The sequence below is a fragment of the Anguilla rostrata genome, chromosome 7, assembly GCF_018555375.3.
Source record: "Anguilla rostrata isolate EN2019 chromosome 7, ASM1855537v3, whole genome shotgun sequence".
Lineage (NCBI taxonomy): Eukaryota > Metazoa > Chordata > Actinopteri > Anguilliformes > Anguillidae > Anguilla > Anguilla rostrata.
Genome location: NC_057939.1, coordinates 31,452,600 through 31,479,947, shown reverse-complemented (window position 1 = coordinate 31,479,947; position 27,348 = coordinate 31,452,600). Strand labels below are relative to the sequence as shown.

Here is a 27,348-nt window from a genome sequence, read left to right as displayed (position 1 = left end):
ATTGACTCTCCGTGGGTCTCCGAAAATACGTTTTGAAGCTCAATGGCGGGCGCGGCCATTTTGGAGTTGGAGCCAAAACCACAGAGTTTAAAAGCCGCTCTGTGATTTTTACAATTTGATTGACAGTCCGGTGCGGAAAAGCCCATCAACCTGAACGAGGCTAGCTGACTGTCTGCCGTTATGTTTTAAAATATATTATCAGATGTTTACGGAGTTTAATTTCCATCCGTGACTGTACTGTCATGTAATCACGTTATATGTATGACATTAAAAATACAATTAGGCTATGTTCAGTTATCTTCAATTCATGTTTCTCAGCAAAACGAATATGCTTAACTAGCATATCAGCTTGCCAGTGAGCTAGGTAGGCTATCCGTGGTTAGCTCACGCATAGCAATATGAACCACAGGGGAAGAACATTGACTACACTGATGGTCAATCAATCGGAGATGTGTAGGCTACTGGTGATTTGACTAGGCTAATTTTCGTATAACTGTCTGGTAGATCTGCTGTTAACCGAGCAAGTTATCGTCGTAGGTTTTCGCCAGTCAGTTAATGAGCCAGTAACTGCTACTACTAGCTACTCCATCGCCGTTTGTGGTGTTCACTTGCTGGGTGACGCTAGCTGACCGATCGTTCGCAAATCACTTTCTACCGAATAAAAATTAACACTGTCAGCGGTTATTAACAAATCTACCAAGTATTTTAATAACTGATCTGCAGGCGTGTAAATATGACAACGCACTTTGTACAGCAAGTTTTCCACCTGGTGCATGAAGACAAAAATAATGTAGCCTACGTTGAATTTCTAATTATTATTAGGCTATCGTTTTTTTCTTGTAAATCATCAAAACCAATGGAGAAAAGCCAATATACGCAAGGAGCCCCCAGAACCGATTCTGAGAACCACTGTCTTAAATGCCTAGCTTGTCGGTCTCTTAAATGCTAAAAACATATTCCTTTCTAAATGCCAAGATGGTTAATTTCGTTAAATTCTGTGTGTGTGATTTCAGCAAATGAACCTTGAGACTCTTAATTCGCTTCGTGAAACTGAAAAAGTGTTTATCCCAAAATCGGGATTATAGTAGCTTTGTCACATGCTTGAAGCATGGCCCAGGTAGACATTTACGGAATGTACACGACTGACAAGCCGCCAAACACGTCTGACAGATTGAATGTTTGCCGGTTAAGGTTAGCTAGCTAGTCAAATGGCTTGGTAGCCGAAGTTGCGAACTGTTTTAGCATAGGCTACTACTGGACTACCAAATATAGCAAGCTGATTACGCTTTCTGCCAACTAATTATTTGGTTAAGTAGGCTAAAGGAAATAGTAAAAATGACTCGGCTACCGAAAAACTTAAGAGGAGGATTATTTTATGGTCGTCTAGTGCAGCTGTAAATAGCACACGCCATAATTAAATCACCACGAAATGGGATGCTTGCATTTTCAGACTTAGCACAGGCGGACCGTAGCCGGCGCCGCAATGTCAAGGCCAAGAGACGCCACCGCCCACCCCAGTGACCATAGACTGTAGCCCCTACTATAGCTCAGTCCTCCGCAGTAATCCGGAAGTGACGCAAGCTGTACCTCATTGGTCCAGAACAAATATTGGCACTGTGCCCAAATGACGCAATAAATCATGAAATCGACCCATGGACAGTCATAAGACCAATAAAATACACCTATTATGACTATTTGTTCTTGTGAGAAAAAATTATTGACTTTGTATTTTGATCGCATTTGTACCGTAGACTTACATGGAAACCGGATATGAAAACACCTATACTGGAGCCATCCGTAGTGGCGCTAGTGAGCAACCAGGAACTACAACACCAGGAAATGAGCTTCAAAAACGAAGTCTGGTTTTGGCCGCTTGGGCCGAAGCGGCCAATGCGGCGTCTATGTATATATGTCTATGCTCTATTCTACTGCCCACTTGTGGAAAATAACGCGCAGGCCAGTTTAGAGGTAGCGTCATGTGCATATTGCGCCCGACAATAAGCAGCTTATTTTTGTGAATTATAGGCAAATTATATTTGAATATATTCGAACTCTAACGAATTACAAAAGCTAATATTCGAACTCAATTTCATGGCAGTTTTGACAGCCTTAATGAGTCGCAATTAGATAATTCCGAGCGTTTTGCTTGTCTTAAAGTTGATATAGTAAATAAGGCTGTATTAATATAACTAAATATATATGTATGAAGTTGGTTTTTTACTTTTAGACAGTTTAGTATGTGTATTTTTACAGGGCCTACATTTTAATAGGTAACAATGTCCAGTTCTCTCTAATAAATACGAAGTAAATACACTAGAGGTTCAGGTGGTCGATATAGGCTACGTCTCGCTCTAACGTTACTTTCGCTAGGGAGGGGCTCAAGGTTCTTAGCTATGTGCCCCCGCCCGAAGTTTTGAAGGGAAAAAATGCCTTCTACTTCTAAAATATGTATAGTTAGTGGTGGCTACTACAATGTTTTAATGTTCTTACTGGTTGCGTGATCAAATATTTGTGATGTGAGAGAATTATCTAACGTTGCTCATTCTCAAATGTAACCTTATTAGACAAGTACACAAGGCGGGAGTAGTGGAGGCGAGTGGAGCAGGAGAGCAGAGTGAAGCAGGAGAGAGGGCAGAAAGAGATGAGTGGAGAGGAGAGTGGAGGAGGACAGGAGAGAGGAGAGAAAACGAAGACTAAGCACATACTATCAGGCTGGGATCCTAAATGGGTAGACAAGACAAGGTTCCACCCATGGCTCAAACCAGGCTGCAAACTTTGTCACTTAGGCTAATATACAGTGCCCTCTGTAAGTAGTGGGTCAAAGAGCCATTATGTATGAATAAATAGATGTAAATAAATATGTTCTACAATTTGTTTTGCAGTCAAGTGTCATTTTATTTCATATTTTTAAATGACCTAATGATATTCACTGTGACGCCGGTGGCACGCACGCACCACCCAGGTACAACAAAACCCTTTCCCCCCGCTGTTGAAAAAAATCCTAGAGGAAACACTGTTAGGTCCAGCCATATACTGGGTTTTAACCTGGTATTGTTTGCAGTTAAATGGTGATTCCAATACATTCCACAACAGAAGAGTAAATATTCTCCTGATTAAAATGAGCTCTCAGCCAGCTGTCTGCCTGTAGTGGGCGCAGAGATATAGCCCCAACCTACTGCGCATGATCTAGGTACCTGCTACAATGAGCAGGCACTTGCAGTCCATGGGTAGGCATCAGGCAACGGCAGTCACAGGTTGCCACTCCAACTGAATACAATTGGTGGGGTTGGGCGTTATTACTTGGGCTGCAGAGAGGGTAATGTTACTTGCTAGCAAGCTAGCCACTGAAGAAAGAAAGTTTATGTGTTCAGTTCAGATTCTGTTCCTGCTTGAGTTTTCCTAAAAAGATAATGACTCTTCAGTGGTGCAAATTGCATGGGTTTAATGTTAGTATAATTTTAATGACTGTGTTTTGTGCAGTTGACTCATAGTAAGCTATTTCAGACACGGTCACAACTTGTGCATTATTTGGTTGTCATAATAAATCCGGCAAGAGTAGACATTTTTATAGAATAGAGGGTATGCATTGACGTCACTTTCCCACCGGAATACGCCCCCTCAGCCGGGACTGAGTGGCAAAACACGCTGCCACATGGCTGCCTTTAGTATAGGAAACTGCAAAACCGGGAGTAAAACAAACGATTATCTGCTTAAATTAAAGGCAGTTGGACTCGACAGTGATCCTTACAACTTACCAAAGAACCAGTGGTCCATGGACATTCAACAAGAAATCGGAGCTATCTTTTTACATACTGCCGAAAGCTAAAGAAAAGAGAAGCGATGCATCGCTGCAATTTGCAGAAACAACTTGAATCCAGGCACCGAAACGTGGATTTGCGGTTGTTATTTTGTGTCAGGTATGTTGGATTTTTGGGTAAAATCATACCTTAATAATTTATATGCTTGGCTAGCTAATACTATCTAACCATCCCCCCTTTGTTTGAACACAAGGCTCATCATCATTGATGTTTTTTAATACATGCTGACAAAAACTTTACAGTTACACAGAATATAAATGAAAGATGCTAAATATTTAATTGATGAGTAGTCAATACAGTAGCCTACATAACTTAAGGTATGATTTTACCCAAAAATCCAACATACCTCTCTCTACCATTCTCTCTAGGGTTTTCGACACACTTGTTCCTGGTTATGGTTATACACTTTGTTGTACGTCACTCTGGATAAGAGCGTCTGCCAAATGCCTGTAATGTAGTGTAATGGGTAGTACTTTGCAAAATTACTGGAACTTTTGGGGTGGGGCGCAAGCACTGAATATTTCTGATTGGCCGACTACTCGCAGTATTTTATTTCAACCGCCATTTTAAAAAATCTGCAGCCGCAAACCGATTTATTTTCATAATAATGACTTGAATTCAAACTTTAGTTACTTTGGTTATAGCCTGCCAATGTCTTGGAACAGATGAGAAATTAAGATTGAGGATTATAACGTGTGCTCTTCTGTTCTTTTCTTGCTTTAGTATTTATTTTATAAAATGTTAAGCATTCGTGCTGGGACACCATATTACGTACCAAAACATTAAAACGGTTTAATTCAGTTGCTGAATATTTTCTTCCGGATTTTCTTTGTTAGCCCGTTATAATTGACTCAAAACATTTGATACAGTTATGTGAGGTATGCGGTAGTTCTGCATAATTTACATTGGTGATACAGTAAAAGCAAAGTGGAAATCACCTTCCACACTTTTTGTCAGGGTAAAATAACAGGTTAATTCTAGTAATCGTCCCTTTTGCTTTTTCAGACTGCCATAATTTTACTCTGCGATTCTTCAATTCCACAAAAAGACCAGGAAGACTATGGATTAATTTATGGTGCATGGTTTGCATCTGGAGGGCACACTTCGCTGCTCCGCTAGCAAGCAAACAGTGGCTGTACCAATGCAATATTAATTTAAATTTTCACACAAATCCAAGTTTTCATTCATTTATTCTTGTCATTTTGTGATTAGCCTATATGGAATTGACGATGAGAGTCAAAGTAATCAATTCAACAGCAAATTGTTTACGACGTGTGCATGTTTTCTGCTGTTGTTACCAGTTATTTGTGGAATGTGAATGCATTCTGTCACCTCGGATGTCAAGACATGAAAGTGAATGTCCGCATAAAAACATAATGAATGTGTTTGAGAGGATATATAAAACAGTTACAATCTGACTATTGGCCTGTTATATCCAATTTGTTGCATAACAACGGTCCAAGTCAAACTACCAACGAGAGTTTTGCTTGACAATGGTAAAATATACCCAAACGGCCGTGGAAGAATATTTCAATTTCAGGTGATTATGTCGATAAAAATCATACGACAGATGGACCAATAACGACGCCACTTTTTCATACTTCAGTGGGCTAATTTGCCTAATCTTCACGGGTCTTTAGACCGCGGTGGAAACACAGACAACAATGGGCTGAAGGAACCTTTTAGTTCCTTGAAAAGTAGTTCCTGGGACTAGAAGTTCCGGGTACTTTGGGAGGAAATGCGGCTAGTGAGTAGACCTACTGTTAGCTAGTGACAATTAAATGGCTTTCAAGCTTATAGATGTGGAATCAAAGACTTTGCTTATTTTGGTGTAATGTCCGGAGTTTGAGACTGCTAAACACTCTTCAGGTTTTAACTACACGATGATATAACCTAGTTTGTGTTGTTTTCTTTCGTTTTGTCTCGTAGTGTAAAGTTATTGCATGGGACAATCTACTCTAACTTGGCTAGCAATGAGGAATGGTTTACATGAGGAATGATGTGTCTTACGGATATGAATGTTAATGAGCGCAGGATATATGCCCACCACGTTCTTGTCTGCTGACCAGGTCATAATAATTTAGTAGTGTTTATTACAATATAATGGTTATAACTGGATAAAAAAAACTTGAAAGAAATGTTAAGAGTGAGGAATATGACCACAATTTGAATCCAGTTCCCTGGACCTTTAAAGTTTGAGTTATTGATTGTTAATGGGATTGATTTAAAGCTTAAAGATAAGGCAGGCATGTAGAAGCCAGCTCAAGTCCCTGACAGGACAACGCCATTAAACCTTTAAGTGAGAGACTTAACCTGAATAGATTCAGTAAATATCCACCTGCACAAATGAGTAGTGAAATGTGTAATATATGCAATATAAATATAACCTGTATTACCTGACATGACATGACATGACATGACATGACATGGCATAACATAACGACAAGAACAGCCCATTCAGCCCAACAATGCTCACCATTTTCCTAAGTAAATTGTACCTAATGCTCTGATTACCTACAGACTAGATAGTATCTTAACAGTGTGTCAAGCCTGGTCTTGAAACTCCCCTGCCTACTATGTGACCTGGCAGGCAATTCCACACATTGGCTACTTTCTGCGTGAAAAATGCTTCCTAATGTCTGTGTGGAATTTACCTTTTGCAAATTTCCATTTATGTCCACTCGTTCTACTGTAATGACAGAACTCAACCAGAATAATCTTGTTTACTTTGTTAATCCCCTTTATGAATTTAAAAGCCTCAATTAAATCCCCCAATAAGTCTCCTTTTACTACGATTGAAGAGATTAACCTCTTAGCGCAAAGCTCCTAGTGGTCGGCACGCCGGCGTGCCGAGATTACTGAACTCAGACATTCAGTGCTACTGTAACCAAAGTATGAGTTAAAAACAGAAACGCTTTGTTTTAGTTTCATTAGTAGACGATACGCGACAACTATACCGAACCAAGTTTCGCAGGGTCACCATTGTCGCTCTGGTCATTCATTTAACCCTCTGGGGTCTGAGGGTAAAATGAGGCACACTGGTGATTGTGCCATGCTCTGACATTTGTGTAAAGTTCATCACCTTTATATGCAGTGATTCCAAAGTGTTTCATATCTCTGTTTTCAGCACAAACTCAGCTACAATAATATGGCAGCAGTAAGTAGGTCATAATCATATGTGGATTGCAAATTGCTCTAAAAACACACAAACTGTAAACAGTAGTTTTGAACATGCACAGGAATGTTGTAATAAAACACACTAAACAATTGTAACTAAGATTTTTGGTCACTGAAATGTGTTCATCAAGGTCTTGGGTATCAAAAGATGACAAAATATTTTAGCAAATCCAATGAGAAATGTAAAATAAATTGCTAAAAGTTAGTGTTGTGACTACTATTTTTCAACACCACGTGGGAATGGGAGGGCAAAAGGCCTTTCTGTAATGAATATGCATTGGGTAGGAGGACCTGCCAGCTAAGTAGGCTATTCACACCTGGCCGCATGCCTCCCCACCACTAAGACAAATACTCAGTGAGCCATTTAGAAGACAGAAACAAAGACATTTGATTTTAGAACATTTATTGAAGCAAATTATACGCATGGAAGATGTTGAGACTGGTGTACTCTTGCAACGCTTGCGTGGCCTCTTAGCTAGTGGTTAACTAGGCTGTGTTTCCTGATCAGCATCTCTGTAAATATGATAAAAACAAAATTGTTAGGAAATGTGACATCAAATCAAACTTTATTTATATAGCACATTTCCTTCAACAGGTGAAAATTAAATGTGCTTTACAAAAAAGGGGCAAACCACTAACTAATGAAAACAAAACTTGTGACATTGTTACATCATATACAAACAAAAAACCAAACAAACACAACCAGACGCAGAGAGGTAGCCTATAATTTTGAGAAGCAATGGTTAGTATCGTTCATAGTGTGGGAATTTACGAGCGTGCATATTAGTGAATATTCCTACAAACACACAGAGAATGTAATACAGCACACATTTACAAATAATGCAAGCTATCAACATTAGCTAAACTAAATAAACATTGATATTCCAGCTCAGCTACACGCAACTCATCAATAACAATGCCTCAATCTGAAGTAGGCTAGGTCTGTTTAGCTAAGTGGTTATTATATTGCTATTTCCCGAATTTACTTACAGTATGCTAATATTGATTGTGCGAGGACATCAGTTTTAGAATCCTAGCCACGCCACTACACGCCAGGCATGGGCTATTTATGACCAATATGATCGAAAAAAATACAGTCTACCTGCTACTTCTAACACACAACCAGACGCAGAGAGCCTAGCCTATAATTCTGAGATGCAATAGTTTGAATCGTTCGTAGTGTGGGAATTTACAAACGCGCATATTGCTGGATATTCCTACAAACACAGAGATACGTTGCAATACAGTACACATATTTACCAATATGATCATAAGAAATATACTTACTCATGAAGTTGATCCTCAGCTGGATCAGTTCGCTGTTCGAAATGACACCACTCTTCATCAATGTCGGCATCCGGACGGACCATTTTCCAAAATTAAACAAAATGTTTACCTCAAAAGAAGTGAATTAGGCTACACTTTGACTTCTATCATGCTTTCGCAGGCTTGGTATTTCTCACATGGATCACGCATCGCCCCTCCCCTACTCTCCTTCTATGGAGAGTAGTTATAATGTCGTTAACATGTGAATGCGATTTGGGCGGACTTCCTGCTGAGCGAAATTCACATAGTAATGAGTAAGGATTAACGAAGCATACATGGTTTAATTAATCAAATTTAGAACTTTAAAAACAATTCATATTATTTGTCAATGGTCCCATTGGAAAGTCGCGATTCTAAGGTTTCTGTCAATGTTTTTGTTGCGTCTGTATGATAACTCGTGAAGCTAATTATCCAAATAGAAACGAAAGTTCATTTAATCTTGCCGAGCTCCCGACCCCAGAGGGTTAACACACACACACCCTCCCTGCAGTCTCATCTGCAACTACACTCCCCACCAATGACATAATGGACAATATTGTCTACCTGGGCATTCATAAAAATATTCTTTCGCCACTCAAAAATTGTATTCTCTCATAGCAACAAGATAAATCCGACATTAGCCCTAAGATATGCCAATACAGCATTGAAACGCTGCTCACTGAATAACGAAATAAACCAGACATCTGGGCCTAAATATTGAATAAATATACAACCTTACCATTGGTTTTACGCGTAGAGATGTCGCTTTTGAGACTGAGTGGTTGTCTTGGACAATCCGTTTGTGAAATATATGCGCATTTGTGACGCCTGGGTACCTTCCAAAATAGCTGTGCATAATACCACACGTGTTGTTTACGGCGTTGTCACCCTTTTTAGTATGGTCTGGCTTGATTGACAATTCATTTATTCACTAGGTGAGAGTATAAGCTTTCTAACGATGTATAACATGTCTAATTCTGCTTTTGGAATAGCGTTTTATAGGTCAGCGTAAAATTTTTTCTCACCATCGCATTCACTTATGCATTCACTCTGTGGTAGCAGTAAAAGACGCTGCACCTAACTAAACGTTGTCAATGATTTTTCGTAATTTCTTGGAAAATACTAGAGCCCGACCGATGCCAGATTTTTGGGTCCGATGCCGATCCCGATTTTGGAGAGTCCTAGCCCACCGATTACCGATGTTTTGACCGATATTTTGTCAAAAAGTGCAACATTTTCAAATCAATTTGAAAAACTTATATTTAATCGAAGTTTCTATATTTGAGAACATTTAACTTCTAAGCAAACAAATAAATAAAAATAAACACACAACTTTTTGATAGATAAGAAAATGTAAAAGATGATATTAAATTAAATATATATATTAACACCATCTTCAAGTGGTGTGAATTCAAAATAACTCCACACATTGCTTTTACTCCTTTCTTTTCCAGCCATCTATAAAAAATTAATTTAAAAAAATCAGTTTTCCAGTTTCAAACATGTATTTTTATGAATGTTGTTATTAATTTGTTATTATTATTTCTTAGTATCTATTTTCAGTAAATTAATTATATTTTCTTATTTTATTCCTACTACATGATCTCAAGGAGTAAGACTTTATCTACCGAGCTTCCCTGTCCATAAGAATTCGGTGGTAAAAAAACTACAATGCGCTCTGACGCGTGACTAGTTGACAAACACTCACTTGCAATAACGCATTCGCTGTTGACATAGCCTCATTATTTCTTATTATTTATTCTCAGTAAGTTAAATGAATTATATTTTCTTATTTTATTCCTACTACATGATCTCAAAGAGTAAGACTTTATCTAGCGGAGCTAATGAGTGAATCAAGTGTAACGTTAGATGAAACTAAATTTACTGGATGAAATACGTAACGTGAGGCTTGTCCATAAGAATTCGGTGGTGAAAAAACTACAATGCGCTTTCACTCGCGCTAACTGTTGGTTGATTCACTTCTCCAACAGCAATCCTTCTCTCATGTTATCACGACAAAGCTAGATAACATGGCTTAAAATGGTCCATGTTAGAAGTGTTTTATTGTTGTTTTTACTGTCTGGTTAGCTTGCTACGATGACGCGTGACTAGATGACACAATCCCTTGCAATAACGCGTTGGCTATTGACACAGCATCATATAGTAGCTAATATCATTATCTCAGATAAAAAAAACAAATGTATGATGCATTCAATCACCATTTTATTTTGGCTGGTTATTTATTTGAGAATACAGCTATGTCCTCTGGAAATGTAGAGCCAACGCTGCCTTATGTGCTCACTGCCACTTCATAAAGGCTTCTAGCCAGCTAGATTGCTAAAGTGAACCAAATATGTTAGCTAGCTCGCTCGCTTGATAATGAGGATTGATAAACATAGTGGTCGTATAAACGCATTTAATTAAAAACTTTCACTAAATATACATACCTTTATTGCAGCAATTTAATCTGTGCAGCCAGGTCTTGCAGTGGAGAATATTGGATGAGGCACGAGTGACAAAGGTCTTATTACAGAAGTAGCGCATCAGCTGCTGCAGTTCACACTTGTATTAGAGCTCCCTCTACTGGATAATTCTAGTAAATAGCAAGTACAACGTTCAAACAAACAAGTACAGATAAATAATCAATGTTTTTTTGTTTTTGTTTATTATACTTATTTAAAAATCGGGACACATCGGCTGCATAACTGCCGATCCCGATGTCATCAAAAAAGTCAAATAATGGCCGATATATTGGTCGGGCTCTCGAAAATACTATTATTATTGAGGACTTCTGGGCATAGCTAAGCCATATCTTTGCTGATATACCTAGCTGACGTCGTTTTCTGCAGAAAGACAGATGTGGATAGAACTGTATCATTGATGTACTGTCTCTGTCTCTATCTACTGAAAACAGATAAGATTTCATCATTGCCATGTAAGTATTACTGCTCAAAATATTTCGGTTATATACGTTATTATTGAAATTGAGTGTCTTTAAATAGGTTAGTGGTATTTTATAATGATGTGTAAGCATTTGTTGTTTTCTAGTAGCTTTTGTGATGCATGGAACAGTGATGACATGAGAGTTTGAACATTGCTGGTGGACATGGTGGACGGTTGAAAATTGTTTTCCTATCGTCCCATTCCCATACAAGAAAACATACGAGAATACAGAATATAGAAATACATACAAGAATAAATTATTACACATTTAGGTACTGTACAGCATTGTGTGACAATATTTTTGCATTAATTTAAATCTGATATCAATGTTTCATCTTAAATCTTCCTAAGGTGATCATTTATATGCTTTACAATGGAGAAAAAACATTATATTCCTTTTTGTAGAGATTTTGGATATGCTTCTGGACCCCTAGCTATTTTAGACCACTGTACAAACGAAAAGCTTGTAATTCCCACTTGAAAATGATGCAACAGTGAGTTTCTTGAGTCAAAACAGTTGACTTGTAGTGAAATACATGAATATGTTGTAATTTACAGCAATGCATAATTTAGACATTTTGGGTAGATTTGGAGATGCTGGGTACACTGCTTAGTTTTTGCTTCATAAATCTTAGTAGTTCTACATATCCACCCTTAGATTTTATGCCAAGAAGTTTTTGATCCAGGACATGTACACTTTAACCTGCTGTATATGTGCAATCTCTCAGTATTTCATAGCGAACTAAAAAAGAGCAAATTCATTTAAGATTTTTTGCCTAGACAATTGCATTTGTGGCACTTTATTTCTTCCAAACTTATGAATATAACCTAATCTAAGTTAGTATTGTAAATGGTACAAATGTCTTACTTCATTTAAGCCATTTTTCAAGTCTCTGTGGTGTTCACATCTGGAGTTATAAAGCTTTAAATAGGGTACCCCCTAAATGGGCAAGGATTGGCCAGATTTGGCATGCGCGCTATGGGGTTAAGGGCTATATTTTAACGATCTAAGCACACAATCTAAAGCGCATGATGCAAGTGCATTTAGGGCAAGTCCAAATCCACTTTTGCTAGTTTAACGGTGGATTATCTGAGCGCAAAGTAAGGCTCATGGCTCAAAGGGGTTGTACTTGGTCTCTTAATTAATCATAGGTGTGTTTTGGGCGTAACATGAAATAAACCAATCAGAGTGTCATCTCCCATTCCCTTTAAAAGCCAGGTGTGCTTGCACCTTGGTGGATTGCTATTACTATTACTCTTCTTCCAGGCTCTGAAACCAAACGCAACACAAACAACTTTTTCCAGTGGCCATCTTAAATACCGTACCCAGCATGGCTTGAGGATGTTTTGACCTGATTGGGTGATGCCGAGTTAAGGTTTAGGAGAGAAGAGAAGGGGGGTCAGACTAATTTATGGCAAGGACTGGCCTACCTAAAGATTGCATTCAAAATAAAAGTAATGGGAAATGTTAGGCATGCAGGGTCTCCAACACCCGATATGGTGTCCTGTGTCATATGAGCCGCGTTTCCACCGCAGGAACTATACCCCGGAACTAGGAACCTTTTGAGGAACTCGGTGCGTTTCCACCGCAGGAACTAGGGTCTAAATTTAGTTCTGGGGGCTTTGTTTTACCCCCCAAAACGTTCCTGCTCGGGGGGTAGTACTTTCCGAAAGTACAGGAACCTTTTGGGTGGAGCTTGCAGCGCTGAACATTTCTGATTGGTCGAGTACTCGTAGCATTTGTGTTGTATTTATTTTCCGCCATTACCCGCCATGTTTGAAAATATGCAGCGGCAAACCAATTTATTTTCATAATAACTTCAAATCAAACTTGTATGTTATGCGGCGCAGTAGCCTACTTTTGGTTATAGCCTGTCAACGTCTTGGAATTATAACGTGTGCTCTTCTGTTATTTTCTTGCTTTAGTATTCGTTTTATAAAATGCTAAGCATTCGTGCTGGGACAGCATATTACGTAGGCTACCAAAACATTCAAACGGATTAATTCGGTTGCTGAATATTTTCTTCCGGATTTTCTTTGTTAGCCCGTTGTAATTGACTCAAAACGTTTGATACAGTTATGTGAGGTATGCGGTAGTTCTGCATAATTAACATTGGTGATACAGTACAAGCAAACTGGAAATCACCTTCCGCACTTTTTATCCGGGTAAAATAACAGGTTAATTCTAGTAATCTTCCCTTTAGCTTTTTCAGTTGCCGTAATTTTACTCAATTTTACTGCCATTTTTCAATTCCACGAAAAGACCAGGAAGACTATGGACTCATTTATGGTGCATGGTTCGCATCTGGAGGGCACACTTCGCTGCTCGGCTAGCAGTAACTTCGAAGGAAAGCAAACGGTGGCTGTACCACTACTAATTTACATTTTCACGCAAGTCCGAGTTTTCGTTCTATTCTTGTCATTTTGCGATTAGCCTATATGGAATTGAGGACGAGAAAGTAATAAAACAGCAAATTGTTTACAACGTGTGCATGTTTTCTGCTGTTAATTAATGTGTTTGAGAGGATATATGAAAATCAATAAATACAAAAGTAACCATATAGTCATTGTTGGTAACCCGTTGTATATAAGTGGAATAAACCCCTCCGGGCTGTCCCGGTTATTAGAAAATAATGTAGGCTACTTCGGTAGTATGGGGTTACAGAAGAAATCATATGACAGATGGACCGACGACAACGTCAGTGGGCTAATTTGCCTAATCTTCGCGGTACTTTAGACCCCGGTGGAAACGCAGACAACCATTGGCTGAAGGAACCTTTTAGTTCCTGGTAAAGTAGTTCCTGGGACTGAAAGTTCCGGGTAATTTTGGTGGAAACGCGGCTATGGTTTGTCTCTTCTGAGGTGAGACCCATAGATTGTCAGCATAGATTAGGGTATCAGTGGAATTTAAAATCGCCCCAATCACATTTGCTTTGATGCTTGTGATGGGGAAGCCAGGCCACATTCTTATTTACTGTTTCCCTCTTTAAGGCCAAAACCTAAACACTACATATCCTACACTGTAGTTGAACTATAGTAGTGAGGAGCTCTGAAAACTGTAGTAGTGAGGAGAAATAAAATGGAAGTCAGTCACAATGATGCATCAAAATTTTATCTCCAGTAATTCATCTTAAGGCACTGTGATACACTGTATCTAGTGACCTCAGTGTTGAGGTGGCCCCATGCATGTAAATAGTATCACCGTAATCCAAAATTGACAAGAATAATTTGCTTTCTGTCAGCCCGTGAGAAACATGCCTTGTTTTTACAGAGGAAGCAAAGCTTATATTTGCATTTTTAAAATAAGTTCTTCTTGAATATCCAATTTGAATGACAGTTTATCATACACCTGAAAACCAAAGTAAATACCCTTGAAATCTGATCTTTGAGGATCCTTAAGGACACCCTAACATTCTGAGACCCACATAACGTCTTGATGCCTGAACCTATAGTTTGTTTCATACTTCTAGTGAATAGCATATAACATAGATTTAAAACTAATATTGTGGCAGAAGTTGTGCTATGCCCTGGTCTAAAACCAGACGGATTTGCACTTTTATCAGTTCCAGTATCTGGAACATGATAAACATGATAGCTTCAAGTTCGGCCCAGTTATTTTACTCAGATACCACCACCTTTATCAAATGAGCTGTTTTCCCTCAGCAGAAAATGAGCAGAACTTAACATCCTCCTGCACATGCTCAATTGGAAAATGTATGTTGAGTTTGGTTCACAAGCCGTTGTGGCCCATAAACAAAAGAACTACTGTAGGGGAGCTTCTGCCTAGCAGCTGTTGGTTAAAGACATCCTAAAAAAAGTAATGCTAACTATTGGCTGGCATGACCACTCATTTTTGTGTGAGGAAAAAATAAAATTGCAAAAGATAGGAAGCTAGTTAGCTAGTGATACATCACAAGAATGTATTAAGTGTATTACTTGTGTGTGTTTATTGTAATTTGGTCTGGATAAGAGTACTAGCATATGCCTGAACTGTAAAAATAATGTGTGCCTCACTATAATTTCCATGCTTAAATCACCACTGCTAATTGCTGACCAATTTCCGCACTACAAAGACAGGTCAAGTAACCTTGCAGAGCAACCCCAAAGTATCAATGTGACTGCTATGCCTAACATAAAGGTGATGATGAGTTCCTCAAGCGTGCAAGTGCGCTCAAGCCCTGCTTTCGGTTTAGATCCAAAGCAGGGCTTGAGCGTATTTGTATGCTTGAGAAAAGTACATTAAAAAAAAAATTACATAAAAGTACATAATTTAAAGTACTTAAATCTTAAAGTTAAACTTAAAAAGTCCTTAAAAAAACTTAAAGTCCAACTGTGGAAACGGGTAATGAACTGCACTGCAATTTTCCATTGACATGGGCATTCACAAATCAATATTGTAATGTACTTATCATTGAAACTTTGAGTAAAACAAAGTGAAATCTTTTTATCTTTCAGATTCGATCCTCGATTATCACTCTGGCATTTGGAAATCAAGAGTTTAGCTGGATTCGACATATCCTCATCGCTGCCGCAATCCTAGTTTTCAACAACCTGCTAGTGATATTTGTCCCCACTATCCGAGATATATTCGGTTTCATTGGTGAGATTTTCCTTTCTTGATTGTGTTATTCTTATATTTGTGTGATGAGATGATTTAATGTATGGTATCATAATGGTGACATCATAATAGTGTATAATGGTGTCACAATATGCGGTATCATCATTTGTGATAATAGTGTGCTGAATTTTTTATCCTTCTGTAATCATGTAATCATGGTATAGTGTGTGAAAATTAATTATGGATGTTTTTGGTCTTCTTCTTTCTGTAGGGTCTTCTGCTGCCACTATGCTGATATTCATCCTACCAGCCGCCTTCTACCTCCGACTTGTTGACACTGTTCCCTTGCGTTCACCTCAGAAGATATCAGTACGTATGCATCTATAGCTATCTATGGTTTTTGGTCTAGCTATTCAGATGAGACTTTAAACTCCATTAAAGATTGCATGGCAATTTTCATGAGAGTATGTTTGTTAATTACAGGGTCCTGGTAAAATTCCCAGTCTAGCACTCTAAAAGCTGTTCATTTGAGTGAAGACATGAGTCTTGAGTTGAAGTGAAAAGTAGCACTGCCCAAAGCCTTGAATTTTACATGGCTTCATGTGTTAGCTGAACAATTACCATTAATTGATGTGCCTTACTAGCTGCATCGTATCCATATTTACAGCTGACTCATTGTGGGCAACTTACTGAGGGGTCAACCACTGTGACCATTCTGGAATTTGCACCTTGTGGCTGCTAAAACTTTCTCTTTTCCGTAGGCTGCCATTTTTCTGGCTGTGGGCATGGTTTTCATGATTGTAAGCCTTTCACTGATTGTCCTGGATTGGATCCACAACCCACCTGGCTCAGGAGGTCACTAGAGCCCTCAGAATAGAAGACAGCTTGCACTCACAGACCCAGACACCAAGGTCAGGAAGCAGCCATTCAAACACAAGGGCCTTCTGGAGTACCCATTCACAACCCAAAGATCCCAGTGAATGAGCATTTCTGTGTTTGTGTAAGGATTTTCACAGCAACTCCCTTGTCAAAGAGTATTAGGGAGAAATTTGTGCATTTCTCATCAAAAACAGACTCGGCCTCAACTGGTCAACTGGTTATTAGATACTGGTTTATTGTGTATGATTTAGTTCTAATCTACCTTACAGTGTAGTTAAGTAAGGACAGCTAGAGATTGTGTGTTGACCCATCAGAGAACAATGTATATAGCATTGCTACACATGCCTTTGCATTAAGCTCCAGGCGCTCAAAATGACTATGTCCAAATTTGGTGGTGTTTATGGGAAAGGAACAGCCCTCACCTTTCCCAACATACAACCACACACACACATGCACACACACACTTAGGAAAACATTATTCTAGGGGCTATCTAGTCCTGCATGGTGATTTTTTTCCATTCATGCAAGACAATCGACTTTTACCCTAGTGGTGAGTAACCACCCATTTTATATGAAATATTATAATATAAAGAAGGCAATGTTATGTGGACAGCTTGTGTACAGAAATTTTACCTGGAAATGTATGGTGTTTTGGACACACTGCTGAATTAAACAAAACTCCCAGTACAGTCCAGATGAAGAAAAAAAGTGACATCACAAGATGTATAAAAGTACGTATTCATATCTTGGTTCACAGTACTGACGTGCCATCTATATATTACTAGAGACAAAGGTTTTAGTATTTCTTTTAAATAATCATTTTGAATATTCTGGAAGAAAGCATGTGAAGGACTGCTGTAACTTACTGGAGGAAATCTATTGCTACTATTGTGCATTACCTCTTATATACTCAGTTTTATCTATATAAGTTTGAATATTTTCATCCCAATAGAGTTCCCCTCTTAAAATTATTTTATTAGTTTTATAAAATAATTTTACCAAACTTAAATGCCTGCCTCACTGCGTAATCATTTAGCTGCCAAGACCAAGGCATTGCATCGTGTGCCTTTAGCCTGTAAATGCTCAGGGTTTGATCGATAGTCTGTTATTTGTCCCCTGTGGGTCTCTCTCAGTTTTTCCATTGCTATATTAAAAGGCTCTCCGCAGGTGAATTCCATCAAACTGCTATGGCTTTGAATGACAAGTATTTTCATTTTTTGCCAATGTTGGTTGCTGCCAATTCTCACAGTGAGCGAGTGAAATCAATTAAGTGTATGAATACTCAACAAGGTTCTTCATTTTCAGGTATTTAACATTTATTTAATAAAATAAGATTTATAGACATTTCTTGGACTAGATTGTGGAGTTTGGAGACTGGTTTAGCAGATAAGACTGGCAGATGGATATTGGAAGCGTGTTTATGAGATTAGGTTCATAGGAGGGGTTGGCAGGTTTGGATGCAGAGTTTATAGGTCAGAAACTGCAGAATGAATCAGAATATGACACATCAGAATAAAAGCAGAATGTTAAGTTGTGTATAGACAGATCCTGTTTTGTCATCAAATAGTTTAGACTTGGTCACGTCAGTGATAAGGGAACCTCTTGCAATAGCTGTGCTGCAGTTTCCTAATATTTACAGTGTTACCACAGAATGGGCTACTGTTCAAAATGCATGCTTTTTTTGCGAAACTGTTGATACACTATCACAATATCATTGTCCTACAATTTTTATGAAATTACTTGTTTTCCATGTCAGGCAACACTGTATAGTAATTTAATTATGTATCACAGATGAAAGCCAATATCTTGTTTTGCCATTTATGTGTTGGAAAACATCTTGCACAAAATGTGTCATATCAACCTGAATAGGTCTGCGCGCTGAATTGAGCCAGCCAAAATGAACAATGTTTATAGATCTTTTGTGGATCTACATATTCATAAAACAAATGAATATTTCAAATGAAATGGTTTAATATTATGTGCATGTTTTAGGATTACATACATGGTCTTTTTTGACGATTGTATATGTACTGTATATAGACCACATGATACACTTGTTGAAATATTGTGTGAAGAATAGTGTTGTTCCACAAGCCTTTGCCAACACACAGGTCTTTTAGATTTGTGTTATTGCCTTTTTCTTTATTTGGCGTCATAATTTTTTATCCCACTTTCCTTCAAAGCATGTTTCGTATGTTACATATGGTTATTTTATTTTGTCTGTTCTCCATCCTTCTATGTCTAGTTGTGTAATCCTAAATGCCAGTATTCATTCATTCAAAACATTGAAGCATACAGAACAGCAGATTATTTTTTCTGTGCCTGGCTAGCTGTGATCAGCAGGAAAAGTGCTAGACCACAGCATATTGTACCACAGCTTTTTACAGGGAGCACAGCGAAACAGAATTTTTTGAGATAGTCTCCTGAAGACCAGACTGCTGTTTCACATCTGAGAAAGGGGTACAGCTGCTATTCTTTTGAGTGAAGATGATACCCAGAAATGCTACAATAACTCTATTGTCATGTAAACTGATCTTGTAGTAAGTACAAGAGAAAGTGTCCTTGGATAAAGGCATTTGCCAAGAAAATGTGAATCTTTTGATGATGTGTGGAATTGCATGGCCTTTTTTTATTTTATTTTGTGTCCATGCACAGCTCTCCACATGAATATGCAGATGGAAGCCATGGCTTGTTTGATAATATCCAGGCCTTCCTGGTGCCATTATAATAGTCTGAAAATGTTATAATTATATAAGAATGTAAAAGAATGAATGCTTTACTTAAGAGTCTGGTGTTTGTAAAGGCCAGTCCACATGAGACACCGAAACACACCAGCCAACTTGAGCCGCGTTTCCACCAAAATTACCCGGAACTTTCAGTCCCAGGAACGACTTTACCAGGAACTAAAAGGTTCCTTCAGCCAATGGTTGTCTGCGTTTCCACCGGGGTCTAAAGTACCGCGAAGATTAGGCAAATTAGCCCACTGACGTATGAAAAAGCGACGTTGTCGTCGGTCCATCTGTCATACGATTTCTTCTGTAACCCCATTCTACCACTGAAGTAGCCTACATTATTTTCTAATAACCGGGACAGCCCGGAGGGGTTTATTCCACTTATATACAACGAGTTACCAACAATGACTATATATGGTTACTTTTGTATTTATTGATTTTCATATATCCTCTCAAACACATTCATTATGTTTTTATACGAACATTCGCTTTCATGTCTTGAAATCCGAAGCGACAGAATGCATTCACATTTATATGTATAACTGGCAACAACAGCAGAAAACATGCACACGTTGTAAACAATTTGCTGTTTGATTACTTTCTCGTCGTCAATTCCATATAGGCTAATGGCAAAATGAAACGAAAACTCGGATTTGCGTGAAAATGTAAATTAGTAGTGGTACAGCCACTGTTTGCTTTTCTTCGAAGTTACTGCTAGCCGAGCAGCGAAGTGTGCCCTCCAGATGCGAACCATGCACCATAAATGAGTCCATAGTCTTCCTGGTCTTTTCGTGGAATTGAAAAATGGCAGTAAAATTGAGTAAAATTACGGCAGTCTGAAAAAGCTAAAGGGAAGATTACTAGAATTAACCTGTTATTTTACCCGGATAAAAAGCGCGGAAGGTGATTTCCAGTTTGCTTGTACTGTATCACCAATGTTAATTATGCAGAACTACCGCATACCTCACATAACTGTATCAAACGTTTTGACTCAATTACAACGGGCTAACAAAGAAAATCCGGAAGAAAATATTCAGCAACCGAATTAATCCGTTTGAATGTTTTGGTAGCCTACGTAATATGCTGTCCCAGCACGAATGCTTAGCATTTTATAAAACGAATACTAAAGCAAGAAAAGAACAGAAGAGCATACGTTATAATTCCAAGACGTTGGCAGGCTATAACCAAAACTAGGCTACTGCGCCGCATAACATACAAGTTTGATTTGAAGTTATTATGAAAATAAATTGGTTTGCCGCTGCATATTTTCAAACATGGCGGGTAATGGCGGAAAATAAATACAACACAAATGCTACGAGTACTCGACCAATCAGAAATGTTCAGCGCTGCAAGCTCCACCCAAAAGGTTCCTGTACTTTCGGAAAGTACTACCCCCCGAGCAGGAACGTTTTGGGGGGTAAAACAAAGCCCCCAGAACTAAATTTAGACCCTAGTTCCTGCGGTGGAAACGCACTGAGTTCCTCAAAAGGTTCCTAGTTCCGGGGTATAGTTCCTGCGGTGGAAACGCGGCTTTGTTTAGTCAGTAGTTAATTATTTTTGTGAATGGAATTTTACCTTAATATGGGAGTACTGTTATAGGTTACATTGACAATAGGCTAGGTTCTGATTCACCAGAGAAGATAATATTTACATTTTTTTAATATTAAAAAAAATCATTTTAATATTAAAAAAAAGCGCTTGACTGTTAAATATAAAGTTGGCTATACCTACAGTAGACAGTTATCAGTGAGTGTTTTGTTGGCAATTGTGCTTGCCACCATGGTATTCTATGGTTTATTCCTATTAAAAATCTGTGTCTGCATACCCCTCAACAATACAGCAATTTGCCTTATGACTTGCAATCAGTCATCTGTGAAACACTGACATGACAAAACACCAACTGTGAAACATCACAACGGGTGATTGTCCTTGCCATTGTTAGTGTTCTATCTCTTGTACAATTAAAATTGAGTTTTATAGTTGCTGGAACAAAGTTGGTTTTTTGTATCAGTGAAACTTTCAATATGAATATAATATGAACAATAAAGACATGAAATTAATGTTACAGTGTGAGATTTCATGAATGATTTGAAACGGATGGAAGGCTGAAGGTACTCTGACAAAAGGCACTGCAGCTGTCATACGGATGAACATAAGAGATATCTTAACTAGAGTAGTGCTAGAGTAAAAAAATTGATATTTAGCATATTGCCATTGTGAATGGAAAAACTAGCATCAAACCTGAGGATGCATAACAATATCCGGGTAGTATCTGTATTTGCTGATCAACTGAAAACTTCATGCTCAAAAAGTAGCCTAATAAGAATCATCTGGACCTCTGATATCAAATGTTTTATCATTTTTACCAGCCAAACTTGGAAGCAAAGCTGTACAGACTCAACTCACTATATGCATACTCTTCATAATAAATTATTAAAGCAAGCAGAAATATATTGTCACACAAATAGAATGTCCCATTTTTTCATTCATAAATTGACATCTGTGCTTTTCCAAAACGGAGGTATTGGCAATGGCATCATACTGCCAAATCAAATATTGGTTATTGATTCTGGTTTCAGAAATTCCATATTGTGTATCCCTAATCAAAGGAATTGGGCCAAGAAGGAATCTAGATGGCTTATGCAGTTCAGTAACTGGAATAATATGTAATGAAGATAAAACCCACAAGAATCACTTCATCTCCAAGCCCATGCTAAGGGTAGAGGAGACTCAGCGACACACTTGCCATATGCACACAAGTGAGAGTGCAATATGACAGCTCCAGTTCAGTGAGACAGCCACCAGTCTTGCAGCCATCCAAGTCCCACTGTGCAGGTGACCTAGAGGAGGCAGTGCCTAATTGTGCAGTCACCCAGCAGCACTGACAGCCTCTGCCTTGCTGGGGAAGTGAGGATTCCATAAAACAGTCTACTTTCTGAATTGGATGCAACATGCCCTTGTACAATTTTGAACACTTTTGAATGCCCAAACGCAAGTTACCACCCAGCTAGCCAAAATACGTTGCTGGACGTTCACGTTTCATTCTAAATGAAAGACCCCTATACGTCTTCTGCAGGTAATTTTTGATGTTGCTGGGACCTCATAGCAACATGAGAACGTATGTTCTTGGTAACGTTTAGGTTTTCCTCTGGTCACTTCCATCAGTGTCGATTTCTCTTTAAAATACAGAGTTAAGCTTACCTGCAGCAGGATTATCCCGGTGTTGCAGTTGTCCATCAGTCCATTTCTGTTTCAAATCTGCTATAAGTTATACTACTTTTATTGCTATTTTAATTACGCTACAAACAAGCCAGGCCACTAATGTATAGGGAAAATTGAAATAAAAGCAAGTCAATTTGATTGAGGTATTCATTGTGTATGTGGTGTATCGACAAGTGTGTTTACATACACGCTACTGCAATATTCGGGATATGACCATTATCTTAGATATGATCTTATTCAGGATATATGTTAATTAAGCAATAGGACAGGAGAGGCCGTGCTGTATCATGAATACAATTATGGCTGCAGGGGTGTTAGGCACAAATCAAGTGCTGCATTGCTTTTACGAAACATACAACATATAGAAACAATTAATGACATAATAATACTGTTATGTAATGTTATTTGTGTAATGGTTTGTGTGTGAGATGATACTGTTTTGCTAAAAACTCAATGTAATGGTTTCTACTGTTTTTACTTCAACTGCCATTACAGATGGGTTTCCCATTAGTCTGTGATTGTTTCTATTTGTTTTGATGGTCATCGCTGGTTATTATACTAGTTTAGGGTTGGTGGATGGTTTAGTTTACCAGCCCTGTTCCTGGAGATCTACTGTCCTGTAGGTTCTCACTCTAACCCTAACAAAGCACACCTCATTCAACAGCTAGTGATCTTGTTCAGCTGCTAATTAGACGAGACAGGTGTGCCAAATTAGGGTTGAAATTAAATCCTGCAGGATGGCAGATCCTCAGGAACAAGGTTGGTTGCCACTGGCTTACATTTTTTGCTCTGCTGGTTCCTGAATTCTAAAATGATATTTACTCTGACACAGAGTGCCTTGTACTCTGTTAAAATAAACAATTCAAGTGAACCAAATGCAGCATTTAATCTGATATTTTACCTGCATAGTTATAAGGCCACTCAGAAGCACAACCAATATTTGATTTATAGTCATTTTAACTTTTATTTTTCCCATTGACATACAATGTTAGACTGAAAATACTTCACAATTACAATATTCTATTAATTTCTAAAAAGTAAACTAATAAACATAAACTACTTCAAAATATCTGTATATTCATTTTTTATACTTATCTATTTATATTTGGTCAACTGTTAAAAACAATACATATAACATCATAACATTTATGTTTTAGCTAATTATTTAACATTTGTTTTTCAAGAAACAGAAGGCAAAAATAAGAAGACACAGTCATGCTGTAAATGTGTAAAGAAGTAATGGGGACACAGGTAAAAATACATGAACAGTGTCATGATCTGTTCCAAATGTGTGAATGAACACAGGGAATAACAATACTGATTGTTTTATGAGGACATTAAAGGTAAATGGCTATGTTTGCATTGTGAGTCATATTCTATGTGTGGAATTCAGATTAAGAAGAAACAAAGAGCTTCCTCTTAATTCCAATCAGAAATTTTGTGTTATATTAAATGTATGTAATTTTTATAGTATTTTAATTTTAAATTCCACATTGGATCATCATTTTCTAGATCATACTATCAGATGGTCCTCTGTTTTTCAAAAGTGCAATTTGTCTGTAAAAGCGAGTTTCCTTTTAATTCCAATTAGAATGATGGCCCTCAACAGATCCAACATGGAATTTGTCTGGGGATCAGAGTTTCCTTGTAATTCCAATCTGAATTTGGCCATATAGTAATTGTTGGTACTTTTTAAAGTGTTTTTATTTTGACCCTCCACATGGAAGCGTCATCATTCTTTCAGAGTGTTACTATGAGCTGGTCTTCTATTTACCATATTGGAATTTGTTTGTGGAAACAAACAGTTTTCTTTTATTTCCAATCTGAATTAGGACATATATTAACTGTATGGGATTTTTATAGTGGTTGTAGTTTCAAATTCCACATTGGATTGCAATTTAAAGGAAACTCTTCATTTCCACAGACAAATTCCATGTTGGATACATAGAGTACCATCTCATTTTGTTACTCAGAAACTATCATGATGATCGAATGTGAAATTTCAAAATAAAACTTCAAATATCGCATACAGTTAATATATGATCAAATTCATATTGAAATTAAAAGGAAACACAAAAGGAAACTGAGAGTAGTGATCTCAGAAACTGAGAGTAGTGATCTCTGAAACTGAGAGTAGTGATCTCTCTAAGAATGAAAATTCCTTAGTTGAGAATACATGTAACAAGAAAAAATGTGAGGAGTTAAATCTAAGTTTTCTAAATTTGATTGAACATAAATCATTTAGTTTTGAAAATAACATTGATCCTGAGGCAAATTTTTATAATGATTACAAATCAAATTCTGAATATTATTCTGAGACTCTGTTTAATAGTCTTAATTTGGAGGGTTTTTCAAACATACATTTTAATAGCAGAAGCCTCTATACGAATTTTGTTCAAATCAAAGATTATTTAAAATCATTAAAACATACATTTCAGGTCATTGCCATAAGTGAGACTTGGTTAACAAATGAAAAGGGTGCTGATTTTGTGTTAGAAGGGTATGACAATTTTAATGTAAACCGGATAAATAAAAGGGGTGGTGGCGTTGCCTTTTATGTACAGAAAGATTTTCAGTGTAAGGTAATTGACAGTACAATTGTTAATGATATCATGGAGAGTTTGACAATTGAAATTCATTCTACTAAATTTAAGAGTATAATTTTGAGTTGCATATAAAGAACACCTGGTTCTTGCATTGATCAATTTATGAATACCATAGTTGATATTTTTGGGAAAGTATGTCATAAGAAATCACTTTTTGTTTGTGGTGACTTTAATATAGACTTGTTAAAATATAATGAACATAAACTAACAACAGACTTTTGTAATATAATGTTTAGTTTTGGTCTCTGGCCCCTTATTGATAAACCTAGTAGGATAACCAAAGAAAGTGCCACACTTATTGATAACATTTTTACTAATGTTCATGACCAAGCAACAAGTGGTTTGTTTTTAAGTGATATCAGTGATCATCTTCCTATTTTTCTGATTTCACATAATTTAAAGTTTAAATGTTCAGTTGGTGTGAGTGAGCCTTCTTGTAAATTAGTAAGAATAAGGACACCAGAAAGAATTGAGGCCTTAAAGATGGACCTCATAAATTACAACTGGGATAAGGTGTATGTTGATGATCCTAATCAGGCCTATGATGCATTTTTGTTGACATTCATGGAGTTATATAACAAACATTGTCCTATTAGAAAGTGCTGGTTGAAGGATAAATATAAAGGAAAGCCATGGATGACAAAAAGTCTGCAAAGGGCATGCAAAAAGAAAAATTTACTTTATAAGAAATGTTTACAATTGAGAACCAGTGAAAGTGAAGAAAAATATAAGTTGTATAAGAATAAATTGATTTTCATTATGAGATTACAGAAGAAGGAATACTACAATAAAATATTAGAGGAGAGTAAAAAAAAACATTCAAAGGACTTGGAAAGTAATTAATCATATTATTCGGAATAGATCTTATAAATCTGAATTTCCAAGTTATTTTTTAAATAGCTCTGATGCTACAGTGGGCAATATAAAAAGCATTGTTGATGATTTCAATGACTATTTTGTGGGTGTTGGCACTACTTTGGCCAGCAAAATTGTTGTGCCTGATGATAAAAAAGATTTGTTTGTTAATCTGATAAATGGTAATATCAGTTCTATGTTCCTTTATGGGGTAAATGAAACTGATATAACTGAAATTGTAAGAAAATTCAAAAACAAAACATCAACTGATATACATTCCATTGACATGGTAATTATTAAAGAAGTAATTGATTTTATTGTAAGACCTCTGACCTATATATGTAATCTGTCTTTTCAAAGAGGTGTTTTTCCTAATAATATGAAATCAGCAAAGGTAATACCAATATTTAAAAATGGAGATAAGCACTACATGGATAATTATAAACCGGTGTCCCTTCTTCCTCAATTTTCAAAAATATTAGAGAAATTATTTGTGAAACAGTTGGATCTCTTCATTGGTAAATATGAATTATTGAGTGAACACCAGTATGGATTTAGGAAAAATAGAACTACTACATATGCAGTAATGGAGATGGTAGAAGAAATAACAAAGGCAGTTGAAAATGATGAGTGTTCTATTGGTATTTATATTGACCTACAGAAGGCTTTTGATACTATAGATCACAGCCAATTATTGAGAAAATGGGAGAAGTATGGAATAAAAGGTATAGCTTACTCTTGGCTAGAAAGCTACTTGGAAAATAGACAGCAATGTGTGCAAATTAAGGAGACTGTGTCAGGATTTAGGAAGGTCACCTGTGGGGTACCCCAGGGATCGGTGATTGGTCCAAAACTGTTCTTACTTTATATTTATGATGTTTGCAATTTTACTGAAATGTTAAAATTTGTCATTTTTGCAGACGATACAAATCTATTTTGCTCTGGGAAAAATTTAAAGGAACTTTTGTATGCTATTGAAAGGGAGCTTGAAATTCTCAAAACTTGGTTTGATGTTAATAAATTGTCTCTCAATATTAAGAAAACTAAATTCATGGTTTTTGGTAATCAAAAAGAAATCGATGGGGATATTGAATTAAAAATCTGTGATGTTGAAATTGAAAGAGTTTTTGAGACAAAATTCTTAGGGGTTGTGATTGATCATAAATTAACATGGAAACAACATATTGACTATATTAAAGGAAAGATTTCAAAGTCAATAGCAATCCTGTATAAATCTAGGGATATATTAAATT

General features: G+C 37.2%; 1 protein-coding gene across 7 annotated transcripts in view; it reads left to right on the top strand.

Annotated features, from left to right (window-relative positions):
• The window catches only part of slc38a4 (solute carrier family 38 member 4), a 128,742-nt gene extending 109,464 nt beyond the window's left edge, over positions 1 to 19,278 (top strand). For 6 of the 7 annotated variants that reach the window (XM_064341975.1, XM_064341976.1, XM_064341979.1 and 3 more), the window contains 3 exons: positions 15,699 to 15,843; positions 16,073 to 16,170; positions 16,563 to 19,278. In XM_064341975.1, the coding sequence (XP_064198045.1) occupies positions 15,699 to 15,843; positions 16,073 to 16,170; positions 16,563 to 16,664 (345 nt within the window). In that variant the 3' untranslated portion in view covers positions 16,665 to 19,278. Of the gene's footprint in view, positions 1 to 15,698; positions 15,844 to 16,072; positions 16,171 to 16,562 lie in introns of those variants that run through there. The other variant, XR_010331012.1, reaches the window with a different exon arrangement.
• The last annotated feature ends 8,070 nt before the right edge of the window (positions 19,279 to 27,348 follow it).